At 43.1% G+C, this 24166-nt stretch overlaps 1 protein-coding gene across 3 annotated transcripts in view; it reads left to right on the top strand.

Annotated features, from left to right (window-relative positions):
• Positions 1–24166, top strand: part of LOC132909170 (extracellular sulfatase SULF-1 homolog) — a 78385-nt gene that overhangs the window by 19630 nt on the left and 34589 nt on the right. For all 3 annotated transcript variants that reach the window (XM_060963821.1, XM_060963820.1, XM_060963822.1), the window contains exon 2: positions 23603–23919. In XM_060963821.1, the coding sequence (XP_060819804.1) occupies positions 23667–23919 (253 nt within the window). In that variant the 5' untranslated portion in view covers positions 23603–23666. The remainder of the gene's footprint in view (positions 1–23602; positions 23920–24166) is intronic.

Below are 24166 nucleotides of genomic sequence, written 5' to 3' on the forward strand. Positions count from 1 at the left end.
ATTTCACTTTGGATTCCACGCGCCGTCTTGTTTCTTAATGGCCCGTCAGCTGACGCTGCCACCCACGCGTACGATCCCACGAGTTATACGTTCCCTTTAATCGAACCCATCTCGATGCAAATACGGAATCAAGAAGAAGCACTCCGTGACGCGTTTCTTCTCCTCTCTCGGTCTGCTTCGCGTGTCTTGCTAATTAGACGCATACCTGCCTTGGTGTAATCGTATCGTCGAGCACAGAGATATCGTAGTCGTCGTTCGTTTGTTATTTGCTTCTGCAAAGCAGTTACGTTTTTAAATCGGTGAATGAGCGACGATCAAAGGAACGTTTCGATCCGTCAGACGGTAATTCCAATGCAAATCGTTCCGATTACATCTCGACTGGTAAATAACGTGGAAAGGTGTTACAATGTGGTAACCCTGACCAACGAATGGGTGAGTTTCTTCCTGTGCAATCGCTTCCACGTGACTTACACACGGAGCATAACAGGAGAGGAATAAATAAGAAAGGAATGGAATGGTAACTGGAAAGAGGAAAGTAGGTGTGGCGATGGGCGAGAGGGAGAGAAACACCCGCAACGATCGCGCTTAGGGCGGGTCCAAAGGAATGGACCGAGCTCGTTGCTTGCTGGTAACCTGTCAGCGATCGAACAAACGAGATCTGCTTTTCCTTGCAGAAAAACCAGCTTGTTTGTCACGTCGCCTGATATCGTAATATCGGTAACAATACTCAAGTGCGTTTGCGTAGCACGGTCGTGTCGCGCCATTGTTCGTAAAGGTCACGCGCCAAAGCGACCATTTAAATACAATTGCGAGTCTTCGCGAACTTGCTAATTGCGATTCCTCGAACAGCTTGTTACACGCACGTTAAATTGTAAAACGATGTAAAAATATAACACTGCATGTATCGTGTCATTGCGTCACCTTCTCAATCACACGTAGCATATTACCTGCAATTTCATCCCTTAAACTGATTCGATAGCTTTCATCCCACTTAATCAACAGCATCCAATCGCGTAATCGATTACACGTCGAGGGAAAATAAAATCAATACCAGTCCAGGGTGGTCGTAAAGGAATCCGTAAAAATGAATTCCTTCGAAGGTTTCGCAGCGGCAGTTATTCGCGTCCCTCTTCTTTATGGCCCATAAAAGGCTCCGTTTGATTTACGCTGTAGACTACGTGGAACGACTATATCTCCGGAATCGTTTGGGTGCAACGAGTCGCGTTCCTCGGACGGGAAACAGCCGGTGAGATCGAGCTGGCAATTAGCCGGTAGCCAACGGGATCGTAGGACCAAAGGGGTGTTGCAGGTGGGTCGCGTGGGTGGCAGACAAAGGGCGCGATAATCCGCGTAAGGCAAATCCACGCGTTAGGAACAATGGTGCTGTCTCCGTGCCCGTGCGAAGTACATTAAATCGCACTTAACTTTCCTTGCCCGCTTATCGCTCGTTATTACTCTTTCGCCGCGCGTTTTATTGTCCCGCCGCGGTAGTTCTAATTGGCTTATTCCGCTCTGCGGTGCCTGTACGGGGGAACAGGAAACGAAATATACCGCTGAGAATACCAGTTAAATCGCCGCCCAGTCGTCGCAGCCTGAGAAACTTGTTATGTATTTGATTTTGTCACGTACGGTTCGTATTAAGGTATCAAGCTCGAAGATATGCAGTGGCACATGAAAGTAATCGAACACTTGTCGTAGAATATTTTTAAGTACATATTGTGTGTGTTACACGAAACTTGTTGAAATTTCATTAGCACCGTAACGCGACACAACCATGATTGTGGTAGTAAAATTGGAAATCAATAGGGAAATATATAGACAAGTTACAAGCCGTTTATTGCAAATATATACATATACATACCCTGAATAATTGCCTGAAATTGGTGGTCCTATTAACAATCGTGACTTGGTAATATAACGGATAATTGCCTGTTTAAATAACTTCGCGACTTTTGCGAAGTATATGTTTGCAATAAATTTCTATTTCGAGAATATTAGTATCGATCGTAATTTTTTCATAAAGTATCAAAGCGGGTTAAAAATATCATCAAACTGGATCGATTGGTATAATACAAATTTAAATTATCTTCTTTATATATTCAGATTCGATCGATCAATCGAAAGTATATTAAAGTAACAAGTAATAAGTAAGTTAAAATATATTCAAAGATAAAGGAAAGGAACGCAGTTTCGCGAGTTGCAAGTTAGACGATGATTGGATTCTCTTGGATGCCAGACGCGTTCGTTCGAGAAATATTTCACACGGTATAAATTCAGAAAGACAAGTTAATCATCATGTAATAGTAGTAGGCAAAACTTCGCTCGGTACTAAAGAAATAGCAAAGGAGCCGACCGCTTTTCCGTTGTTCACGGTCTGCTGCAGCATTTTCTTACGGCTATCGCGAGAAATCACGTTGACTGACGGCCGGCGTGGTTGTAAATCAACGTCAACTCTGGGTTTCGACGGTGACACGCCAGGATCCTCCCTTTCGTCGGGTTGCCAAGTTGCAATATTCATCGGATACACGCGATGTTACTCAAGAATGGATTCGACGTGTATCTACGGTACTTTACCGCATAATTCAGCCAAGTTTCTACACTTTGGTTTTCGTTGTCAGAATCAAACATCACCTGTGGCATTTGACAAATCGAAACCCCGCCCCATTCCGTGACACTCTAACGTGACACTGTCTATAAACGCAAACATTCGACCATGTAGATGATGTTCGGAAGCTAAAACCATCTACTCCACACTTCATCAATTTCTCGATTTAAAAATACACCCCAAGAATATAATTTTTAATCATCGAAAGATAGGAAATTTACTTAATTGATGATAATATACTTTATCTCTGTATGTTCCTGTTGTTTACTTTTATTATTTTCTAGATGTTCAGAGTGAATGAAAGAGAGAAATTGTTTCGATGAAAGGAGATGTTCTGAGCGACTGAATACACAGCTTTTCCCAAAGGCCCAACTATATATCCGAAAACACGACACAGCGAGTGATATAATCTGTAATTGCCCTGGCAAACCATTCGACGCCAGAATGATTTACGGACAGCCATCGGTGCCAGCAAGGCACACAAAGATAAAGGGTGATTATTTACTGTGGCAAACGTCGCGGACTAATAGGCGAGATAGTTATAATTGGGGTGAATTCTTCTGGCTAGTCGTTATCGCGGTTTATGGACAAGCTAACAGACGACTGCTCTGGATCAACTAGAAACGATGGAGTTCTCTATCGTTCTCTGACTTTTTCGTCCTCTTTTTCGTTCTCTCGTATGGCAGAGGTCAAAGAACGTCGTGCAAACGGGTGCACTATATAGACTGAGAAGTCGATTCTCGAGGTATGATGCGTGCATATTAGAGGGAACGTGTTCCGCACGATGTCGTAAACGTTCTGAAGTTTATTTATGCATTAGAATCGAGCGAGCGACGCAGGCACGCGGTCATTAGACAAATGTTAAACGATTTCGCTGATTAATGCCGCACACTGTCAGTCACATTGGGTGGTGCCAAGGAATCTTAATTGGATTTCCACATTTCGCGCTTTTTTTCTTACATCGGCGCTCGATTGAACGTGATCCGATGTTTTACGAGGTTGACTCGCTTTCACGGAATACGGTGGTTTCCGGTGTTTTTCTATCGTACAGACATAATTCCGCTCGAGATACGATATTTCTTGCTTAATTTTTTTATTTAAAAAAAGTAGCGTTGCGGAGAATTTTCGTCCTTGATGGTTTTTAAGAGTTAAGAAACCATTGAAGCAAGGAGAGATAAAACTAGCAATTTCCAATACGTTACTTGCCTCTAGATATATAACAGACACGTAGCACATACAAACATGTGTGTGCCAAGCGAGGAGCACTGCATTACGTGTAAAACATGATGCCTTTATGTTAGGATGACATAACTGTCTCCCGCTTTCGTGGTAGTTGGTTGGTCGCCAGAGTTCGCTATTGTTTATGACTGTTTTCTGGCTCTCAAGGGGATCAGGGATAATTCGATTTTCTCTCGTTCTTAGATGGAAACGTTCCCACGACACCTCGACACGCACGTTACGCGATGTCTCGTGCCTCGATCCGCGGAATTCACCGTGTCACGAAAGTTTCCTCGCACGAGCAAGAAATCGCAGAGCACCGCGAGCAGGTGCATTCCACCGTGCTATCCAGACCGTCATTGCATCCCTGTTTCTTCGTGAACGTTCAATTTTCCCACGTTCTGTTCGGTTAATTTCCCGGTATTTAATGTCTCTCTTCATTTTCTTGAAAGTATGGTTCAGAGATAATAAACGTTATACGGTAAGAGTCGTAAGATTATTGGTGCCAGAAGTTTCGAAATTGAAACCAGAACTTGTGCATTTGAAGGTAATTGGAAACAGAGACTGTAGAAAACGCATGCTACGATAGAACTGCAATACTATGAATCTATATAACTGAACTTTACTAACTCTTCTCACGAGCTATCAGCTTTTGGTCATATAATGAAACTTTATATTCTCATAAACGAATCCGATCCACGAGACATCATTTAATCTCTTGCCTTATAATAGTCACACTCGTTACATGCTACAAATAAGAATTATATTGGACAAGTTATACCTTCTTGTATCTTAATGATTTTCATATTACTCATAGCAATTTAAGAGTAGATAGTTAAGTTTGATAAGTGCAGCCATAAAATAAATCATAGGACAAGGCATTATTTCATGCCAATAAATGGAGCTGCTTTAGCTTCGATGAAACTTTCGTATTCCCGAGAGTCTATAAAATTTAGAAATGTTTCAACCTGTCTACTGTAACCAAATATGTATAGTCCCGGAAGTTTGGCGCCGCGCTAGCTCTACCTGGTCAACGGTGAAGTAGATTAAGGCGTTAATCTTCTGTAACGTCAGACAACCCATTATACATGATAAGACTTCGAAATTTTTCGAAGTACTTCTTATCTGATGTATTTGGCTGGCGTGGCATGGCTGTTGATCTATCGCACTTGTCGACCATATAACATCTCCTATCGAACTTATACTTCAGTGTCCCTCGCACATTTATGCTTTTACCCAATCTTTACGTCTCTATCAAATCTACGTCCACTGAGTCGCTCCATTACGATCCATAGAAGTATTCCTGTAATGTTATAGTAAATGCTTTGACTATTGCTGAAAAATTCTTTAAAGTATTATACCATCGAGTGGTTTCTACAACCTCTGACGCACGCTTTTCAACGTTTCTATCTATTTCTTGGGTATTGGACATTAATCACCATTATCTGTGTAACGAAATTGAGAAATTTACAAGAAACGAAAAACTATTGCGTTCGAGAGGGCTGATATATCGTTCGAACGAGGAAAACGATACTTTTGCGCGTGTTTTTAATTTATCGGCCAAGTGGTTGAATTGTAGAGGGACTTGTGGTTGGAGCTAGCGTGTGACAAACTCATGTGCTGCATCTGAACGCATTACCTAATTCAATCCACGCGTCTCGTTCGTCATAGCATTCCAGTTGGTGCGGATCGCAACAGTGTTACTCCTAACAGGCGAGAAGCGTCGAATTGCTCGTAATGCGTGGCCATACCGACATAGCCATAGGGTCATTGCACTGTGAAACGTTTCCAATTCGCGCGTATCAGCGGGTATGTTCGCCTGGTGCACGGATAAAAGCGGCGCGGACGTCGCTTCAAAGGTAAAAGCTTTTCGATTAGGCTAGCCTCTGAAAGTCCAGGCGCAAGAAACGCACTGCTGACTCGTATTTACATCTAGATAGGCTAGGTTTGAACCGTTAGGCTCGCAAACCAGCTTCTTCGTTACTGGCTTTTCATTATCGAATCGGCTAATGAGATCCGATGTAACGCGCTTCTTGCACAATTTCTAAGTAACCAAATGGTCAGAGATATCAGTTTGAATTGCACCGCAATTTCTGGATATAATACTCGCACGACTCTCTATACCTGGCGAATTTTTTCATGATTTCACTTACGATTGGAAACCGGAATGTCGATACAAATTGCTTCTTGGTTAACTCATGCTTAAGCTGAACGTACAGATGTAATATCGCGGATATAATATCAGTTATGCTACAGGATTTATTATTAAATATGATCTAAAGAATAATTCGAAAGCTACTGTCGGTACGGGATTATCAGATTACTGTGTTTTTTTATGAGCAACTGACTTTTAAGCGCTAAAAGAGTGCATGGCTACTAAGGTTTCGGATGCACATCACTCAACAAATCTGAAAGATATTTACGTAATTTCGAATTAGTTATAAATTTCGAAAAAACAACAATTGGAATGTTACAGTTACAAATTCATACATAAACGTAATTGATCGGAGCGATACTATTGCAAGTAACTCGAGCTCAGTGATGTTTCCTCGTGGACGATGATTAACACGCGATCAGTTGTCATCGAAAGGAACTCGTGTTTCTCTTCGCCTGTCACCGATTTCCGATTAATTTGACCGCGCTGCGAGACAAATGAATACCACACGCCGACGCTACCGTTGGTGCATATAATACACCTGAAGGGAGTTACTGAATTATATCGCGTAATTGATTCCAACGCGTTCAATTTCATGTATTGCAGCACGCTGGACGCGAAACCGGTCTTAATTGACACGCAGCTTCCGCATGCGACTAATTGAAAATACTAACGCGTCCGGACTCCGAACAGCGCGTTGTTTCCTCTCCGGACCTCGTGGACCTGTTATCGATTCGTCGCCGGTGGATGATAGAGAGCGCGAAACACGGTTAGGTGTCTTTCGCTCGATCTACGTTTCACCGCGGACATCCACGATGATTGATGAGCTCAACTGGTGTTCCATAGTTTATCGCTCTATTCTGTACGCGTGGTGTAGCTTGAAAATGCGATAGACTGGAATGACACGCTGGGAATAGCTGAATTTCCCCCCAAGTACCGTTTAACAGGCTTCCCTGAAGAAGATTTTCGATTTTTGGCTTCTGTTTGATGTTGGCTACTTTCCAGTGTACTGGGCAGCTTTATCGTGTTCTGACAACGGAGCGATTACTTGGCTTCGCCTAAATTCCCCTGTTAAGTCCATTCCTGTGTCGTTGCCTCGAACGGGTTCATCGCTTACGCTAGTCGTTGCGCTGTTTTTCCTTATTCTCCGAATAAAATTCACCATCGACACTTGCTGCATACGTACATGTACGCGCCTTTCAAGAACCGATAGACTCCACTCACAATTTCATTACCCAAGTACATGATTCACGTCTAACCTTCTAAAATCAATAGATACTTCCATAAGTAGATTTGTCACAAAAGGATGACAAATTCTTCGGAGTCCTCGACGAATCGTTGCGAACATGTTGGCGAAAGGGAAACCCACTGAATAATTGACTAGACTCGTAGCAAGCTTGAAATAAAAATGTGCATCTACAAGTCGGATTCGTACATTAATCGCGAGCCCTAACTCTATCAATTTTCGAATATCATTCCTTCGACCATACTTATATATATATATATATATATATGACATATCACGGGATTTTCGAAACAACCAAAAGAAAGGTAGTAGATACTCGCGAAACTTCATTTCCTCTCATCCTAATCCGTTCCGACACGGAGGATCAGCAAGAAAGGCTGTCACTAACGCACAGTTCATCCGATCATGGTTTCGCAGCTCCTCTACAAACCATCGCGTATCCCATGTCTCACAAGCAATCCTCTCAGTGTCGCGAGGTGTTAGCAATGGCCTCTTAGGATCCATTCATCCGCGGCCTTGGTATGTTCGCGGTGAATACCATTAAGGCAAGCATTCACAGCGATTCTCCATCTCTGTTCGATCTGTTCCATTCACCTTGCAGCTCGTTCTCTCGTAGTAGGTGAGAGAACGTCGGCTACGACCCGAGAAGGTGTGCGTCGGTACGTCTTCATAGACCGGTCGGCCGGACGATGGCACGCTTTGGTTAGACGGTCGTCTCTCCGGCTTCCGTAAATGCGCCCTCGTGAACAATCGTCGCCTATAAACGCGCTGCAGGTATTCGAGATAACAGACAAGCCCGCGGAATGCAGGTCCGCCGAACTCGTACATAGTCGGCTTGTTCTATCTTCATGGTTGACCGGTTCGTAGCCTCCGTAAGTAGCTTATTCTGTCTGTTTAAGCGACTTAAAGCCTGCGTTGCGTCGTGAGACTTCTTCGACCATCGTTAGAAATAACGAAGGGAAAAGGCATTAACCTGTTAAACAGCACGTTCTTCGATTAGAGACGCTGCCTGGCTAGGTTCGTATTAAACGAGAGTTTTGCCGTGCGTTAGCAGCGTTTCTGATGCAAATACGTGACAGCTGGAATTTCAAACGATTGTTTGTTGCGAATAGAAACGAGATATGTGGAAGAACCGGGTGTTCGAGATTAGGGTGTGAAAGGCAAGTGCGCGAACACGCAGGTTTTTGGTAGACGCGAATGAACGCGCGTGGAATGTTGCTCGAAGTGAGTGAAATAAATGGTAAGATACAGAAGGATATACCGTTATTAGCATATTTCGCGTGTCTGAGATAATACTCGAATCGAATTTTCGTATGCCGTATCGTACTTTACATGCTGCAATTGAATAGTTTCGCTTCAATAAAAAAAAAAAAAAAAAATTAGAGACCAACTTTTGGTAACACGGACACGGATGACACGTTTTCGTCGGGCATTCGTCGAGCGACGAAAAAGTTCAAGCGCAAACACGGCGCGACTAACGGGATTCGGGTCACGGTTACAGCCGCTCGCGGCCGCGTAATTCACGAGTTGGGAGAAAGAACGAGATCATCGTAGACGAAACAAAAGCGTTGAGAAAACGTTGAAAGTTGGCTTCGAGCCGTCGGTGACGCGTCGGACAAATTGCCTCTGGTGTGGTCGTCTTTGCTCTGTAACTTGACTCGTTTCCTTGAGAAAGCAAAACTTAGCATCGTGAGCCTTCTGCAAGCTCTCCAGTCACGATCTTTTCTTTCGGGTTGGTCAAGACTGGAATTTGCTTTACGCGACATCGGTGCAAAGTATAGAAAACAATCGAGTGCCTGCAAATATTTGACGCCGTCAGGGAATGTGTGTTTGTCGAAGAAAGGCGATACGAGGAGATTTTTCTCCCTTAAAGCATTATGTCCTCTAATTCGATTTTCTTCACCCACGTTCTCGTTTAGGATGTACGTAATTCTCGGAGGACTCGCACGAATAGATCTTCTTAGAGAAGTTAGTTAGGTCGCCTTTAGGCTCTACAGAAGATCCTAAGCCGGACGTCTTGAATCCTCTTCTGTGAGTTTAGATGCTGGACCACCTAGCAAGAAGCTTCGTGTCTGTTCTTTGAGCGTAATATATACCAAGAATATAGCCAGCCTCTTATTACGCAAGGAGCAGCAGGAATCACGCAGAAGCTAGAGATAGAGGTTCGTTTCATGTAGGACCAATTTCCAATTAATCACGCGGACACGCGATTTCATCGATAACTCTTAGAGAGAAGTCGAGGCGGCCGGCAGAATAATTACGCGCAATTACTCTGTCGTTCGATTTTGCAACGTCCACTGGTGGACGTTATTACCGTTTAACAAGTATGAGTATCGATTAATGTTGCACGGGGAAAGTCGTTGCTATGCTCGAACAGTTTCGCCGTGTGTTAAGCCACTAAGGGTCCCGAAGGGATAATGACGAGCCACCGCAAAGTAATTTCACGGCAGAAAGATTTAGAGGCACGCATTAGCTGTGCCTATCGCGAGGCGATACACGGAAAATAATAGCGCCATCTTCGAAGATTGACGCCTCGGTTTTCTCTTTCCTTTTTCGTTCTTTTCGCATGAAAACGGTATGGACAGTTCTTATTTTTCGACGAAGCTTAACAGCGGGTATTTCCTCCGCCCCTGTTCCAAGCTGAAATCGTCTGTAGTATATACAGCCTGCTTATTGAAATTTCTCTGAGAATACGGCTTTTGACGTGTACTTATTCGCATCCTATCGTTTCCAGCGTCTGAGCATTTCGAGGTGACGTCAAACTCAGTCTGGGAGCATGAGCACCTGTTAGACGTTTTCTTCCCTGCCTTTCCGATTCTTTTCTCCCCTTCTCGAACGTTTCTTTTGCATGGCTTAATCTGTAGAAAGTTCTGTGAAAACAACCGATGAATTGAATTGATATGTGGATATGGTTGACGAAAAAATTGAAAAGTAAAAAGGGAAATCAGCTTGCAGATCTGTTGTCTGAAATGTTTATGGTTGGATCAATCGGAAGAGGATGCTCGACGCCCATTGAGACGTAACGTTCTTAAAATTCAAGCATCAGATTCGTGGAATAGAGAGAAAAAAGCAGCCGCTCGTTAATATTGATGAGTTTTGGCTTTATTAAAGCGGCCAATTATTCATTCGGAATGGTACGCGTTAATCGCTTGCCCGAAACACAGGTACAGAGAGCTCTGGCCAGCGTCTCGATCGAAGAAATCTTCGTCCTGATTATGCAGAAAGTATTTTTAAACGTTTGCGTAATATACGTGTATATTTGGAAGCCTCGTGACATCGAGTACCTCAATCCGAGGTCCGATAAAATTATTAACGAGCAAAGTTTTATACTTCGTTTTATTTTTTCCACGTATATGCCTATATCTTGTTCTTGATAACTTGAGCAGTTTCTCGGAGAGAGGAAATAAAATGTTAAAAAATTTGATAAGAAAAAGATGATAAGAAGAATGTACACAATATAAAAATTGTGTAAAATATCTAAAGTATTAGAGAGTCGTTTTAATGTTTAGTAGATTTTAGATTTATCGTTTTTTCAATTAAGTTCGCAAAGATATGAATTTGCATAAACACCCGGTCTCATCATAATTACACGACACGAGATCTAAAGCGGATGAGCGTCTCGTCTGTCATTATCACTAGGTAAAGACAAAAAATACGGAAAAATACGAAAAATAAACGAGATCGTCGATGACTTTAGGATAAACTAGGAAAACTTATGTTAGAACGACGATAAGAAACTAATGTATCGAAACACAGATCGTAATTAGTTAGTGGACAGTGTCGGTGGAAAAAATTTCTCGCAACGACGCAGAAACGATTTTTCCGCGGTGCTCTGTATTTGAAGTATGTAATTTCATATTAATGAATTTAATTGGCCGACTAGATAGCTGAAAACCGGCTAAATATTGTGATCAACCGTGTAACCTGTTATTATACATTTTTTGTTTTTTGTTTTTTTTTTTTTTTTTAACAGCACGTACGCTCTGACAACTCCCTCGCTTCGGAATAAATCATTAAAAACTATTACGAGGTCGGAAATGATTTCCACTTATCGATTCCGCGGATTTCGATGTGAATTATTTAACACCGGATACTTGAACGACGGGGACAACTTGTCGATTCATAAGATTGAAGGTAATTTACTCCAAGATATCTAGATATTTTTTCCACGCTATATATGGAATTTCCAAGTGTCTCAATTACCACCGTATAATCCCAAATTAGATCCAAATAATCACTGATATCTCAACCTCGTTCTTCAAAGCAACAGTTACATAACTGTTAAGAAAAAAGTCTCCAACAGTCTGGAGAATATTTCTCTTACAGGTACAGTCACTCAGAAAAGCATTCGAACACCTGTGCAACGTTTAAAAAGGTTCCTTATATTGCGCACTAATCTTTCTACAAAATATATGTTCATAACTTGCACGTACATTTTCAAATCAGCTTCAAATTTTACTAATATAATCATAGCAGTTGTATTTCATTACACTGTTAACCAAAATGTTTCATGTCACCTATAAAATATATAGATAAAAGTTTTCTATGGTACGTGTTCAAATATTTTCGATCAGTGTAGGTCGAGTCCACGGAACTTATAGCCGTCTATTTTTCAGCCGTATCACGAACAGACGCTAAACATCGTCTTTCCGATATGGGGCCCCATATTCCCGGTTTTACGTGTCCTCGTGGCGCCCGCGCCCGTGAGAAATCGCAACCGCAGACCGCTGCATTAACTAAAGTGCACTTCCGAAGACGGCGGAGACGGCGTCGATGTATCGCATCAACCCGATGCACAGCTTTTTCCTGGTCAACTAGCAACCTTCTGCTTCTTTTTTTTCTTCTTGAGCGACGCCGACGGCGACACCATCGATTGGCCCGGTCTTGGCTCTCTCAGAGAATGCGATCGAGCTATTAATCCACCTTGCGGCTTGGTTCAAGGATGAGGCGGTTGCAACAGGCCGCAGAGAGCACGCAGCCCGGGTGCTGGCGATTGTGCAACGTCGATTGCATCCGTTTGGTGCAGACGCACTTTTCTTTTCGGCTCGTCGAAAGAACCAACGAGGCTCCGGTTGTGTAATCTGCTGCCTCGTTGGCAGAGCCTTTGCTCCTGTCGTTCGAAGAAAGGGAAAGAAACGGGACAAGCGCGACTAAAATAAATAAGCTATGTGGCTGCCTCTATGAACGTCGATCCCTAGGTCCTGGCTTTTTCTCCTTGATGTATGTGGCGCCTGATGTATTGCACCATTAATAATAGTGGATAGAGGCAATGGAGGTCTCCGTCGACGTTACCAAGGAGAGAATGGAATTTGCCAATGTACTGGCGTGTTGTGCCAGGTTTACACTGACCAGAGTAATTCAACGTTATTAGAACATTAAAATAATATGTCTATCGAGCTTTCAGGCGATACGCCAGCTCTGTCGTTCCAAAGTTTACGTTTATTGCTGGTTTATTTCAGGTGTCAGAGATGATAAAACATTATACCATGAGTTTCCTACGTATTGCTCTCTCTCTCTCTCTTTCTCTCTGTTTGCAAAACTGCCGACAGTGCAGTGTGAACTCAATATTAGGATATTGGTCGAACTGGATGAGTTCACAGAGCAACGTGTCAGCAAACGAAGCGGTAACTTCGAAAAAAAGCAGCGATTCCCAATTAATGATCGAATTATTAAATTATTCCGCGTCGTTTCTGCGAGCTTACGCGTTGCACCGAGGGTGCAACCCTTTCTTTTTCAGCGTGCTGGGTGCTTGGTGAACGCGAAAAATACTACGGACCTTTATGATACATACAGTTGTAGCAATTAAACGGGGCGAGTTGACCGGCTGGAAAAATGTTAATAAAAATGATTGTTCCGTGGCATGTTAATTAACGGAACGAAGGCGAGGCGAAGCAAGGGAGAGAAACGGGACTTGCCAGGGAGTAATATAATCTTATGGCAGCCACGTGCTGCGCGTTATCACGAATGTATACCAAGCATATTAATCGAGCGAAAGTAAAAAACCAGCCACGATAATACGCGTCAGAGTGCCGGTAGGGGGCAACAAAAATTTTAAAAATTTATGGCATTATTAAATCTGGTGCTCTCTCCTTGTTCGTGAAATTTACGTAAGACCTTCGAATTACGATTTTTTAAGACAAAGTCCCTGATAACGATGGAAAGTGTATAAGGCATGGGATTTAAATGGGATGCATTAATCTTTTCTGTGATTAATTGTCTTATTTCCTTTACTTTCCGAGACATTCGTACAGTAAAATTCTTCTTCGCCGTATTCACCTATGATTGCGAAGTTGTCGCTTCTACCGTTTCATCGGCCTCTTACAATTTTTCCTTACATTTCTAGTCTTTTAAACATTTTTCCCATACATTTTAACATTCAAATCTAATTGCACTTTGAAGGCGAATAACGAGTGAAAAATTGACGTCCTTTTCAAAGTATATTCTCCGCAAAGGCAGAAGATGTTGGAGGAAACGCAACGCCTGCGATATTCGCGCATTACAAGTTAAAACGCAGGAACTCGAATGCGTGGGTTGATAAAGCAGCCGCCAAGCAGTCTAGCATTCTACCCGGTTGCCTCTCGGTCCTCGTCTTGCCGAGGATCGTTCTCTCCTTTCACCCTTCGACTCGTCTGCCTTGGCTCGGCCGTCTGTCAACTTTGTCTTTCACTGTTTCTCCCCCGGTGAGCTTCACCCTTCGCTCTGGAACGTGCACGCACGCGAGTAAACAGCCACGTCGACTGCCACCCTTTTCTCCTCGTTAATTACGTGTCGCTAATTGTGCGTTATCCACTGCATCGAACCGCGACCTTTTCAGTTCTCGCCTGTCTCTTACCTTGCTGTCTTCCTCTCTCTCTCTCTCTCTCTCTTTACGTTCTCCGGTGATTACGATCTCGAATGTTACTTCGGCGCGAAGTAATTGAGGAGAGCGACGGTAGATGACTTCTTTAGAAAGTAAGTCCTCCTCCGTACACGTGACTAATGTTGTTATTAATCGAGTTACGTAAAGGGAAATCGGAGGATGTTGAAGTAAAAAAAAAATCAAATAATTATTTCTTGAGATTCCTTTCGCTAAAAATGTGGTACACCCGCGAGATGGTGAACAGGGAAGAGGGACGAGCACTCGTGAAGATTACAGTTGGCAATAAAGTTGACGGATCCTCGCCTCTCCGGTTTCGTTCTCTCCTCCCTCCAAAAAAATTTCTGATTTATCTCGCCACGACGTTTAACCGAGAGAAAGCCGCCGGTTTTTATCTCGAACCCCTCGCGAGAACCGAGCGCAGCTTTCATTCAAACTCGGATCGTCCTTCGTGCTTCCGCGGAGAAGCGTACGCGGCCGTGCGATACGATCTCGATCTCGTCGTGCTCGAGAAAACCGTGTGCCCCCACCGGAGAATCTTTCCCTCGAAATCTCTGGCCTCTTCGTCCCGAGAACAATAACTGCCCGTGCGGAGGTTGCTTCGTGAGAGCCTTCGTTGTTTCTCATTTTCACGCTCCCCGAACACCTCGTACCCTCCTATTGGTTCACCCTCCATTTATTTTTTCGACGGCCCCGCGTCTACACTCCGCTGTACTTCTTTCCAAGTTTAAGGTACATTCATATCTGAGGAGAGTTGCAATAGCTGAAATTTATCTGCGAAATTTCATTCGTTTTATTACCAAACTCGTTACTCCTGTGGCATATTTATCAGGACATTTATTAACACCAATAGCTTGTAACTTATGATTTGTAAAATTGTACTAATAATATTAGTTGAATCGCGTACGAGACCTCAGGGATTAGCGTGGAAAACATATAATTCTTGTAAATGTTCGACCGACATCAATGCTGTATAAAATGCATTCAACTACAAGAAACGAAGTGTGCATTCAGACCGGTTGATATGCGAGCAAACCAGAAATGTAAATAAACGCAATGCATATAAATAAATGTAAATTTATATAAACAGAAATAACGATACGTTTCAATTTTGAAGTTATTTATAGCGCGAGAGCGGAGTCTGAATGGAAACTCGTAGGGAAAACCGTGCGGCGTGCAGCTCCTTAATATCGCGTAATTCTCCCTGCAGCGAGTAACTTAAGACCAGTGAACCAGACAAACTGAACGAATTCTCGGAATTAATAAAATTACGATTATAGGGTCACGATTAAATTTCTTTTTCTTTTTTTTCTTTTCCAGTCGCCTCGTTTCCAGTATCGTCATTACATTAATAAATGCAAACAGCCGAAGGTCTGAAAGTAGCGAGGCAAATGATGAATAATTGTTGCCTCGCTTGCACGTTGCGAATTAAATCGCGCGACAGCGCAATAAACAATCACCGAGAGTGCATGCGGGAATGCGCGGCGCGAATCTAAATGTGGTTTCCAAAGGATCAAAACGAACGTTGCTGTTACGTTAATTGTTTTAACATCCCTTCCTATTGAATCAGCATGTCGAATCATCGCGGAGAGCGTCGTGCCTCTTTTGAGAATTCATATAATTAACCTCCGCCCGGGCGTTTTTTCTTTTTTTTTTTTTGATCCATTTTTTAGGGAATCGTATTTTCCTATCAGGAAGAAATTCCTAATTTCTTCGAAAATTTAGAACATTTTTTATTGAGAAGTTCCTGATTAATAAATTTCTTTTATTAGAAACTTCCTTATTAGAGAACTTTTGTTCTAGGAAAGTTTTTGTTAGAAAATTTGTGTATCGAAAAAGTTCCCCCTTAGGGATTTGCCTGCTAAGAAATTTTCTAAATTAAATTGAATTTCAGAAAAATATGGAGGAACCGTTATTGTGTGTGATATAGTTCTATACTAAAGATTTTTTTAAAACGTTGACGTTCTCTTTCTCGAACGTAACGAAAGCAAGAGCGGACGATAAAAAGTTGGAAGAGGGTTAATGAAGGAACCCGTGCGATTTCCAAGCGGATACAGGAAGCGGCCATCACACACCGAGGCCGCGAGTGCGTGTCGCGGCGCGCGTAAATGTGCGATGTGGGACAGGAAGTTTCCCTTCTGTTCGAATTCGTCGAACACGACGTTGGTATCGTTAGAATTCTCGCGGATGTAATCTTTACGTGACGCATCGCGTTGCGGGATATTTATGACGTGATCGTTTGAGGATAGGTTATTCGAAGAGCGCACTTTCTCTCGAGAGTGTTATTTCGATGATTATGGTTATGCAGTTGTCGTAAAGTTCCGTTGTAACGTTAGACAGGATAATTTAGAGGATATAGTTCTGTTATGTGTATACTATTACTCCTAAGTTGTGAATTATGAATGTTATCGATGAGGAAGATCATAGTAATTTCAAGACAGTGAACGTAAAATGATAGTAATTTCGTTCGACTAAGTATCAAGATGTTGCTCCTCGATGAACCATAGAGGATTATGGAAATAATCTGTTCTAATTTCTGAACTGTTGGTTTCTTGCCGATGCCAGCTAAAATTCCTCTTTCACGCTCGCTATGACACTCGAAGATTTGGGTCTGTTCATCGCACATATGGCGACCAGATCCACGGAAGTACAAATGTCTGCAAAGTGTTTGACACACATTCGAATATCTGGAAAAGACGGGGACTATCGCCGGTATCATAGGTCGTTGTCTCGTTAGAAAAACGAGACCCTTGGTTTCTGTAGAGGAATGTACCTTGGGTTCTATGTGAAAGCCGAAGCCGAGCTTACGATGTCCTCTTAACGTCTTCATCGAAAATAAAAATGCTTTACGAGCCACACTATCATTTTAAACGCAAAGGAAAGGCTCTACTACATATATCAATTCTATCCCGGTTGATATATCCTTTGCGATTCTACGCTCTCCTCGAAGGTACCACATTTACAATTTTCTTCGTTCACAATTTCTCTCCGTCGATTTTAAGTTCGTCTTTACAGCTTCCATCTCCTTGAGTTCTCCATTCAACGAGAAATCGAAGAATACCTCGTACAAGTCAGTTACGTGCGACTTTGATACATTCGCGGTGCAGTATTCGCAGAAACCAGTATTTCTGCATCGTACTGGGCGTGCAATAAGATCGGACAGGAATATTCAAACGAGCTTGCCGGAACGAGTGGCACGATTCAATATACCAGGGGCCGGACAAACCGTCTAATACCTCGAACAAGACGTTCGACGTGAGGCAACAGGAATACACGGAGGATAATCTTCGATTTCCATATTCTTTTGTGGCTCGAATATCCTTGGCAATGAAGAATCGCGATTTTTTTTTTGCAGTGAGTTAAGTACCGTTAACGGGGTAACCAGCCGCGAGGCAATTTCTGCGCGGTCGATCGGTGACTACGACGGGTCATCGTCGCTCCTCGATCCTCCATGCCGGGTGTTAACGACTGGACCGTACTGGGTGCAGCTTCGTGCGGAGAACAGATGCACCGAAGTTCGATTGCAGGGTCGATGGACATCGACGCACACGTCGTGTTGCGTAAAGTCGAAACGCGCGACTGCACGCCGCTGCCATATTATCTGATTGCGCTGAATTCAGTCCGCGTTCGTTCCTACTGTTCTCTGTCCAGGAAGTGACGTCAGAGATCGCATATCGGGAGCGAGGCTCGATCAGAATTTACCCGCTGCTTTGCTTATCTCTATTTTTCCCCAAGATAATCTTTATCGATGAAAATATGTAGATATGTATTAGGTGGTCGAATAAAATGCTAAATTTATATGCTAAGAAAAATAAGCCTCTCGGAAATCAAACTGATTCTTCTTAAATGTCTCCTGTAGGCCGTAAAACAGATTGTATAACAGACTATACGTACAGCCAGTTTTTGATCGCTTATTGTTCTGTGATCATAAAATATATCACGAAGAGTATAAACGCATCGCGACACGAGATTATTCGAGCACATTATACTTTTGGAAAGGCGATCAATCACTCGCCTTGATCGTAATTGGTTTAACAAGAAAGAAAGACGAGGGTATGTAGATATATGGTCATTGTATTGACTGGTGATATAATTCAGAGATGTATAGGCTAATAAGAAACCTTTACAAGCAAGAAAGTACGAGCAGAATCGATCAGGTATCGAGACTGCGGAACGAATCGTTTTCCGCTCGATGTTCCGCGTTAGAAATTGTTTCGATCGGCGTTATTACGATTCCCTGCTGTTAGCACATCCAAGGCAGACAAGACATTCCCATCGCTGGAGAATCCCAATCGACAGGGTCTGATGATAGGCTGGTAGGATCGTCGACTCTCGTAACGTCGAGACGAGGATTAGACCATTTGCGGTTTGCAATTGGCCGCGGCTCGTCGAGCAAATAACAAGTCGGTGAACGTTCGCGATTATCACGCGTATGAAACACGTGCATATATCGAAGACCATCTCTAGATTGTCGATTCGAATCCTCTAGATTCTCATTTGCGTCTCGATAATTGAAACTGCATAGCTCTTTGTTCCCTTGCGATTCTACGACTTTACGAAGCAGAATTTTTATCCATCGTCATTAAAGGATTGATTCCATCAAGTCTTACAGACACTCATAGAGTTAGATACTTGATTTCGTTGATAAAGTTTCATACTTCATTTCCAGCGTTAAATAAAAATGTACGACATCTACGATATATATCTTCTAATTCGATCAGCCAGGCGAGGAACAATACAAATCCCAGAACAAGTTTTCATACAGCGTCGAGTTTCATCAGCATCGCTGATGGCATTGATACTACTGCAGATAGGTAATGTATATTCGACTATGATTAAATCTGCTCCATAACTTTTCAAAAATTGGAACGAGACCATTAAACTTTTACTCTCGTTGATCTCGCTGATTAAATTACCTGGAACGGTTTATTATTTCAATCGCACAGCTTCTCATTCATACTCCTTTTGAACTCTCTGAAACTGAATTATATTACCGGTAGTTTATTATACCAAAGGAAAGAATTCTTATATCACGATTTGCGAACAAGACGCAATTTCCGATTCTGCAACTACCGTCGTTTCATTCATTCAACGTTTGCATACGCATATGCCGTGGATGGATTCCCTGGGCGAGTGCAGGAGGTCGCGTTTCAGCGTGCTTCTCCCCATGCAGGCCGCCACGTACACGGCCAGATACGTGATTTTCGCTCGCATCCCGGCCAAGCCGGTGTACGTGTGTGTATCTCTGTGGGCCGCATGTGATCGTTATCGTGATCAACGGCACGATCGTTTAGTTGCCCGTAAATTTCGCAGCGCTTCCTACGCGCGCGCCACAAACACACCACCTCGAATGAATATTCAGCCAGGTCCTCGGAAGAGTCCCGACCTACAGACAGAGAATCGACCTACACTAAGCGGCGTTGTGGAACGTGTCGCGTCGCAGGTTTACACGCGGGCAACGAATACGTAACATCCGTTTTACCTGCGACCTACTCCGCCCGTATATAGCGTACATCTGTCGATGGCCTCTACGAAAGCCCACCCACGCCACCTTTCAGCGTGCTAGCGCGTACGTAAATTACGTTCCTGATGGAAGCGTCTTTCGTTCGCGAACAGGAAGATCGGACGTGACTCTATACGCAGGGAATAGGAACGAAGACGACTCTGTACGTATACGTGTACACTACGCGAAGCGAATGTAAACGAGCATGCATCTAGAGTGCTCGACTCGTCAGAATCGCTCGGAGAGCAAATACGTGCGTTACTTACGATCGAGTCTGGATTAGGTCTGTGTTGGATGACGAATCATCGAGGAATGGCATGGTGTTAAAGATAGATGCAGACGAGCGATTTTTTTCGTAGTGAACATTGTCACAGTGATTAGGTAGTGTTATTGCACAGGTAGTGGCAAAATTACCATCATTTTCAGATATGTAACTATTGTATAAATTGTACAATATGTACACTCTCGTCCAGAAGTCGTATGGGACGCGCGTTACTTTCAAGCATAAGCTGCAATAAACTAGATTCCTCGGGGAATCGGGACTCGTTTCCTGCTTCTGCGACTACACGTCGCCGAGTACGACTCCCTGCACGGCCATGTAGTTACTCAATTGCTGTGCTTGCGAAACAAACGGAGAGATTATTGTTTTACTATTCTTAGTCACTTCGTCGTGCTCTGGTCGCACGAGCCCTGCGACAGCTGAGAATATATGGAGTTCAGTGAAATGGTAGCTAACGTTTTGCCACTGGAGACCACTGCAATATCATTGTTGGATCTACGTACCGGCGACCGAAAATACCGTCGTAATTTGGATCAGTGAATCTGGGCCTCTTTTTTATAAGAAGAAGGATAAGTGTTCTACGTACACGGATGACCAGATTCAGAGGGTAATGTGAAGCTCTCTGGATGCAGATGAGTTCCTCGTTAAAACTCCTCCTCCTGTATCTGCTCCTTCTATGAAAGTTTCAGACCAGGACCCGGACCTAATTCGACATACAGCCGGCTAACTGAGAGGGTACCTCTTCATCAAAAGTTCTGACGTCAGTATCCTCCTTCCTTTGCCTCTCCATCTTCATCGAGAGACTTTTCATTCCTTGAACTTTCGTAAATTAATCGACGTCCACATGACCAATTACCAGGATGATAAATTACATAATGTATCGCGACAGGTTTCTCTTGGCGAATCGGATGAGAGATATTTTTGAGAGAGTTGGAGAAAGAGGAATATTGTTTCTTGAACGTTCGACGGACCCACTCCATATATTCTGTTCTTATTTGCCTATCTGCTTCAGTCGACAAAGGTGATTATCAATTAGCGGTAATTAATGCGGAATTTAAGACACCGAATCGGCCGTGACATGGCTTTCTAATATCCTCCCAGTCCCCTTCAGGCACGCGGATCTAACTTCAGAGGAGCTGTTCTCGCTAATTCTCGCTAATTAACGATACATAATGTTGTCGTTTGTTAGTTGGTTTTTTTGGAGAAATTTCTTTTTAGATGTAACAGGAAAACAAATGAAAGACGGGAAGTTTTATTGAAGCGGATAGCTGGTACTTCATGGAATCTCTTGCTTTATCGTTCTTCTCGTGCACGGAACTGTTGCTCACCGTGAGATACTGTTCACCAGATGGCTACGTAAAGATGAAATCTCGCTTTCTCTGATCTATGTAGACTTCGCGTGATCTTACGTGAACTTTACGTGAACTTACTCTGAGTTATACAGGGAAGGTGCGGTAACAATTCTAAGAATATTAGCTTGAAATACTGCGTTAATATCTTCTTCTCCGTTGAATTCTTCGTGGTGGGTCAAAGATAAATTCGACATTCGCTAGGACAATTGGAAAAGTTTTTCGGTAAGAAGGGGCAGCAACAGGGGGTATCGTTCCTTATTCGAGTCGCGTTGTGGTTACATCGAGGACAGAGTGGCACGTATCGAGAAATTTAATAAAAGGCCGTATTTCCCCGGAAATAGGTCGAGGAAGGGGGAAAAGATCGCGACGCGAATACCACGATCGTCGCGAAAAAGTCTTCCTGTTTCCACGAGATCCGTGGGAACCCGTTCGAACCGGATCGTAAATTTACTCGCTGCTCAGTTATCCGCATCCATATTCCACTTCCTGCCCTAAAACATCGGCCTTCCATTCTTACACGCTGATCGATCGGAATCGCGGTCACTCTTAAAAGCGATCCTGAAATATCTTCTACTACTCGTAACTTATGGATTATACTCGAAAAACGAATGAAAACGCTTGATATTTCAAAAGTTTCTTGGCTACGTGATGTGGTTTCCAATAAAGACGATAGTCGTGATGGGGTAAGTGTAAGACTATTTCAGTCAACCTACGTAGTTTGCTTTGTAATTCGAGCTTGGGTGTGAGCAATTTTCAAATCCTTTACGTTTGCAAACAAATTATTGGTGGCGTGATGAACAATGAAATACGTATATTGTGTGCACTGACATTCGTAATTGTTTATGCGAATATAATTTCCACTCGTCAAAAGGAAAATTTATTCAACTAGTAACAACTCTCGGTTGTAATTATCATAATTCATTTGCGTGTGCTTTTATTGCTTCATTTCTGCGATTCATTGTGTTGTGCATTTTGTTAGTTTTCGTATATATATATATATATATATATATAAAATCGCTTCTCTGACTCGAGTACTCTTACCATACAATTATTTCAATTGTTTTTCCTTGCCGAAGATTGGATTTTAATACGTCCAAGTTTATATGACTTAAATAACCATGCTATATGAAATATGAAGGGAAGACGATCGACCTGTCTAATAGAAAATGATCAAGCACAAGTGTTCAATGTTTCCTCAAGATAATTCAATATCCAAGTTCGCCCACGTTCACGCGATAACATCCATCATGTTAGACATACCTTGAGCCGGTAACTGTCCCACCATCCTGAAAAGTGTGTATGTATAGCGCACGAAAGAAGCAGCGTTGATTTAAGCGTCTGCCACAATTCACCGCATGAAACACGGATAATTCAGGTGCTAACGACTATTTACGAGGCGGCCGATCGTTCGCGAAATGTCTGCCGGGTGGAATGCGACGGAGGGTTGCCATAAAACCCCAACTATCCGATTATGGTTGCGCTGTGCGCGCGGCTTGTAGCCCGGTTCGGTCGCGTCCATTCTTTTTTACATCTTTCATCTTTCGTTCTCGAGGCTTTGCAAGACCTTGCGCGCCCTGGCTCTCTACCGTTCGCCTTCTAGTCTTTAGTTACGGGGATCACGTACCGCTTCGCATTCGCTTCGAATATTCGATAGAGCTACGTTCCATTATAACTGAAACCACGGCTAATAGCGGCACTGTTGGTTAATTGTTTCGCACGGTGTTGCACGATCCGGTTCGTCGAGTTATTGGCAATAATTAGCGGACGCGTAGCCTGCTACTCGATCCCGAGGCATTGAGCTGTTACGCAATCCGTTTCGGTCGCGCAAGAATTTCAGCCCTGAGCGATTCAGCTACCATCATGCGATCTTCCTGTGTGGCACGGCTACCAGCGGACTTAATTGTCCCGTTTCATGGGCCGTGTTTTTCGCTAAAACCTATCCCTTCTTTCAGAGGATCGAGCATGATTACTAGAGCGAGACTCGTAGCTGGATGGGACTCAAAGTCCGATCGAAATCGATCGCTTCAGGCTATGGAGGAACTACTTCTCGCTATGTCGTTTAATAACGCTCCTCACCGTGTTCAGCATAGGGAAAGTGTTTCCGAATCGGCGATTAATTCCGAACGAACTATGACACTCATACGGATATCGGTAATTTCGGTGGAAATTGTAAACCACTGACTAAGCGATCGTCGTAATCGATGTTACTTAATGGAAAGAAATTAATTGACAAGCAAAGAATGAAAAGGTTTATCAGGGTATATAGCAACATCGTTGAAGCTTAGAGTACGGTCACTAGACTACACAAAAGACCTATCGACTTTCTATCCAATCAACGTCACAGGCAAAACTGTTCATTAACGTAAGACACGCCCCGCTTGTTACAGCAACAGACCGCCATGATATGACACTCGATTGAGAGGAAGAGCGTGCAACCGACGACCAGCCACCATGAGGAAGTTACTACAGTTTTTGGTAGTGCTATTGTTGGGTGTCAATGCCAGGCGAACGGACGCGAACGCCCCTGTCGATGACGTTTACGGCGGCCAGCGTCGCGGTGGCTCCCTTCACAAGGCTAATTACAACAACGGGAACAACAATTACAATTCTCAGTCCAACTCACCCTATCTGCCGTACCAGCAACCCAGAGAAAGGAAACCGAACATAGTGCTGATTCTGACGGACGACCAGGATGTGGAACTTGGTTAGCTTCGTTTTATTACACCTTTATCGTTATTTCATTTCGCCTCCTGTCACCTTCACAATCCTTATTTGTTCAGTATAGTCAATTAGCCAATAACGATTTTCTCGCACCTAGCTGCATAGTCATATTCGTAGTCATATTCTTATTACAATACATTCACACATACATTCATGCACGCATCTTTTCCTGACAGATTTTTATTTTCACCTTCTTAGCGACTTGTACTGTACAAAGAACCGTGTAAAGC

Source organism: Bombus pascuorum, chromosome 7, assembly GCF_905332965.1.
Source record: "Bombus pascuorum chromosome 7, iyBomPasc1.1, whole genome shotgun sequence".
Lineage (NCBI taxonomy): Eukaryota > Metazoa > Arthropoda > Insecta > Hymenoptera > Apidae > Bombus > Bombus pascuorum.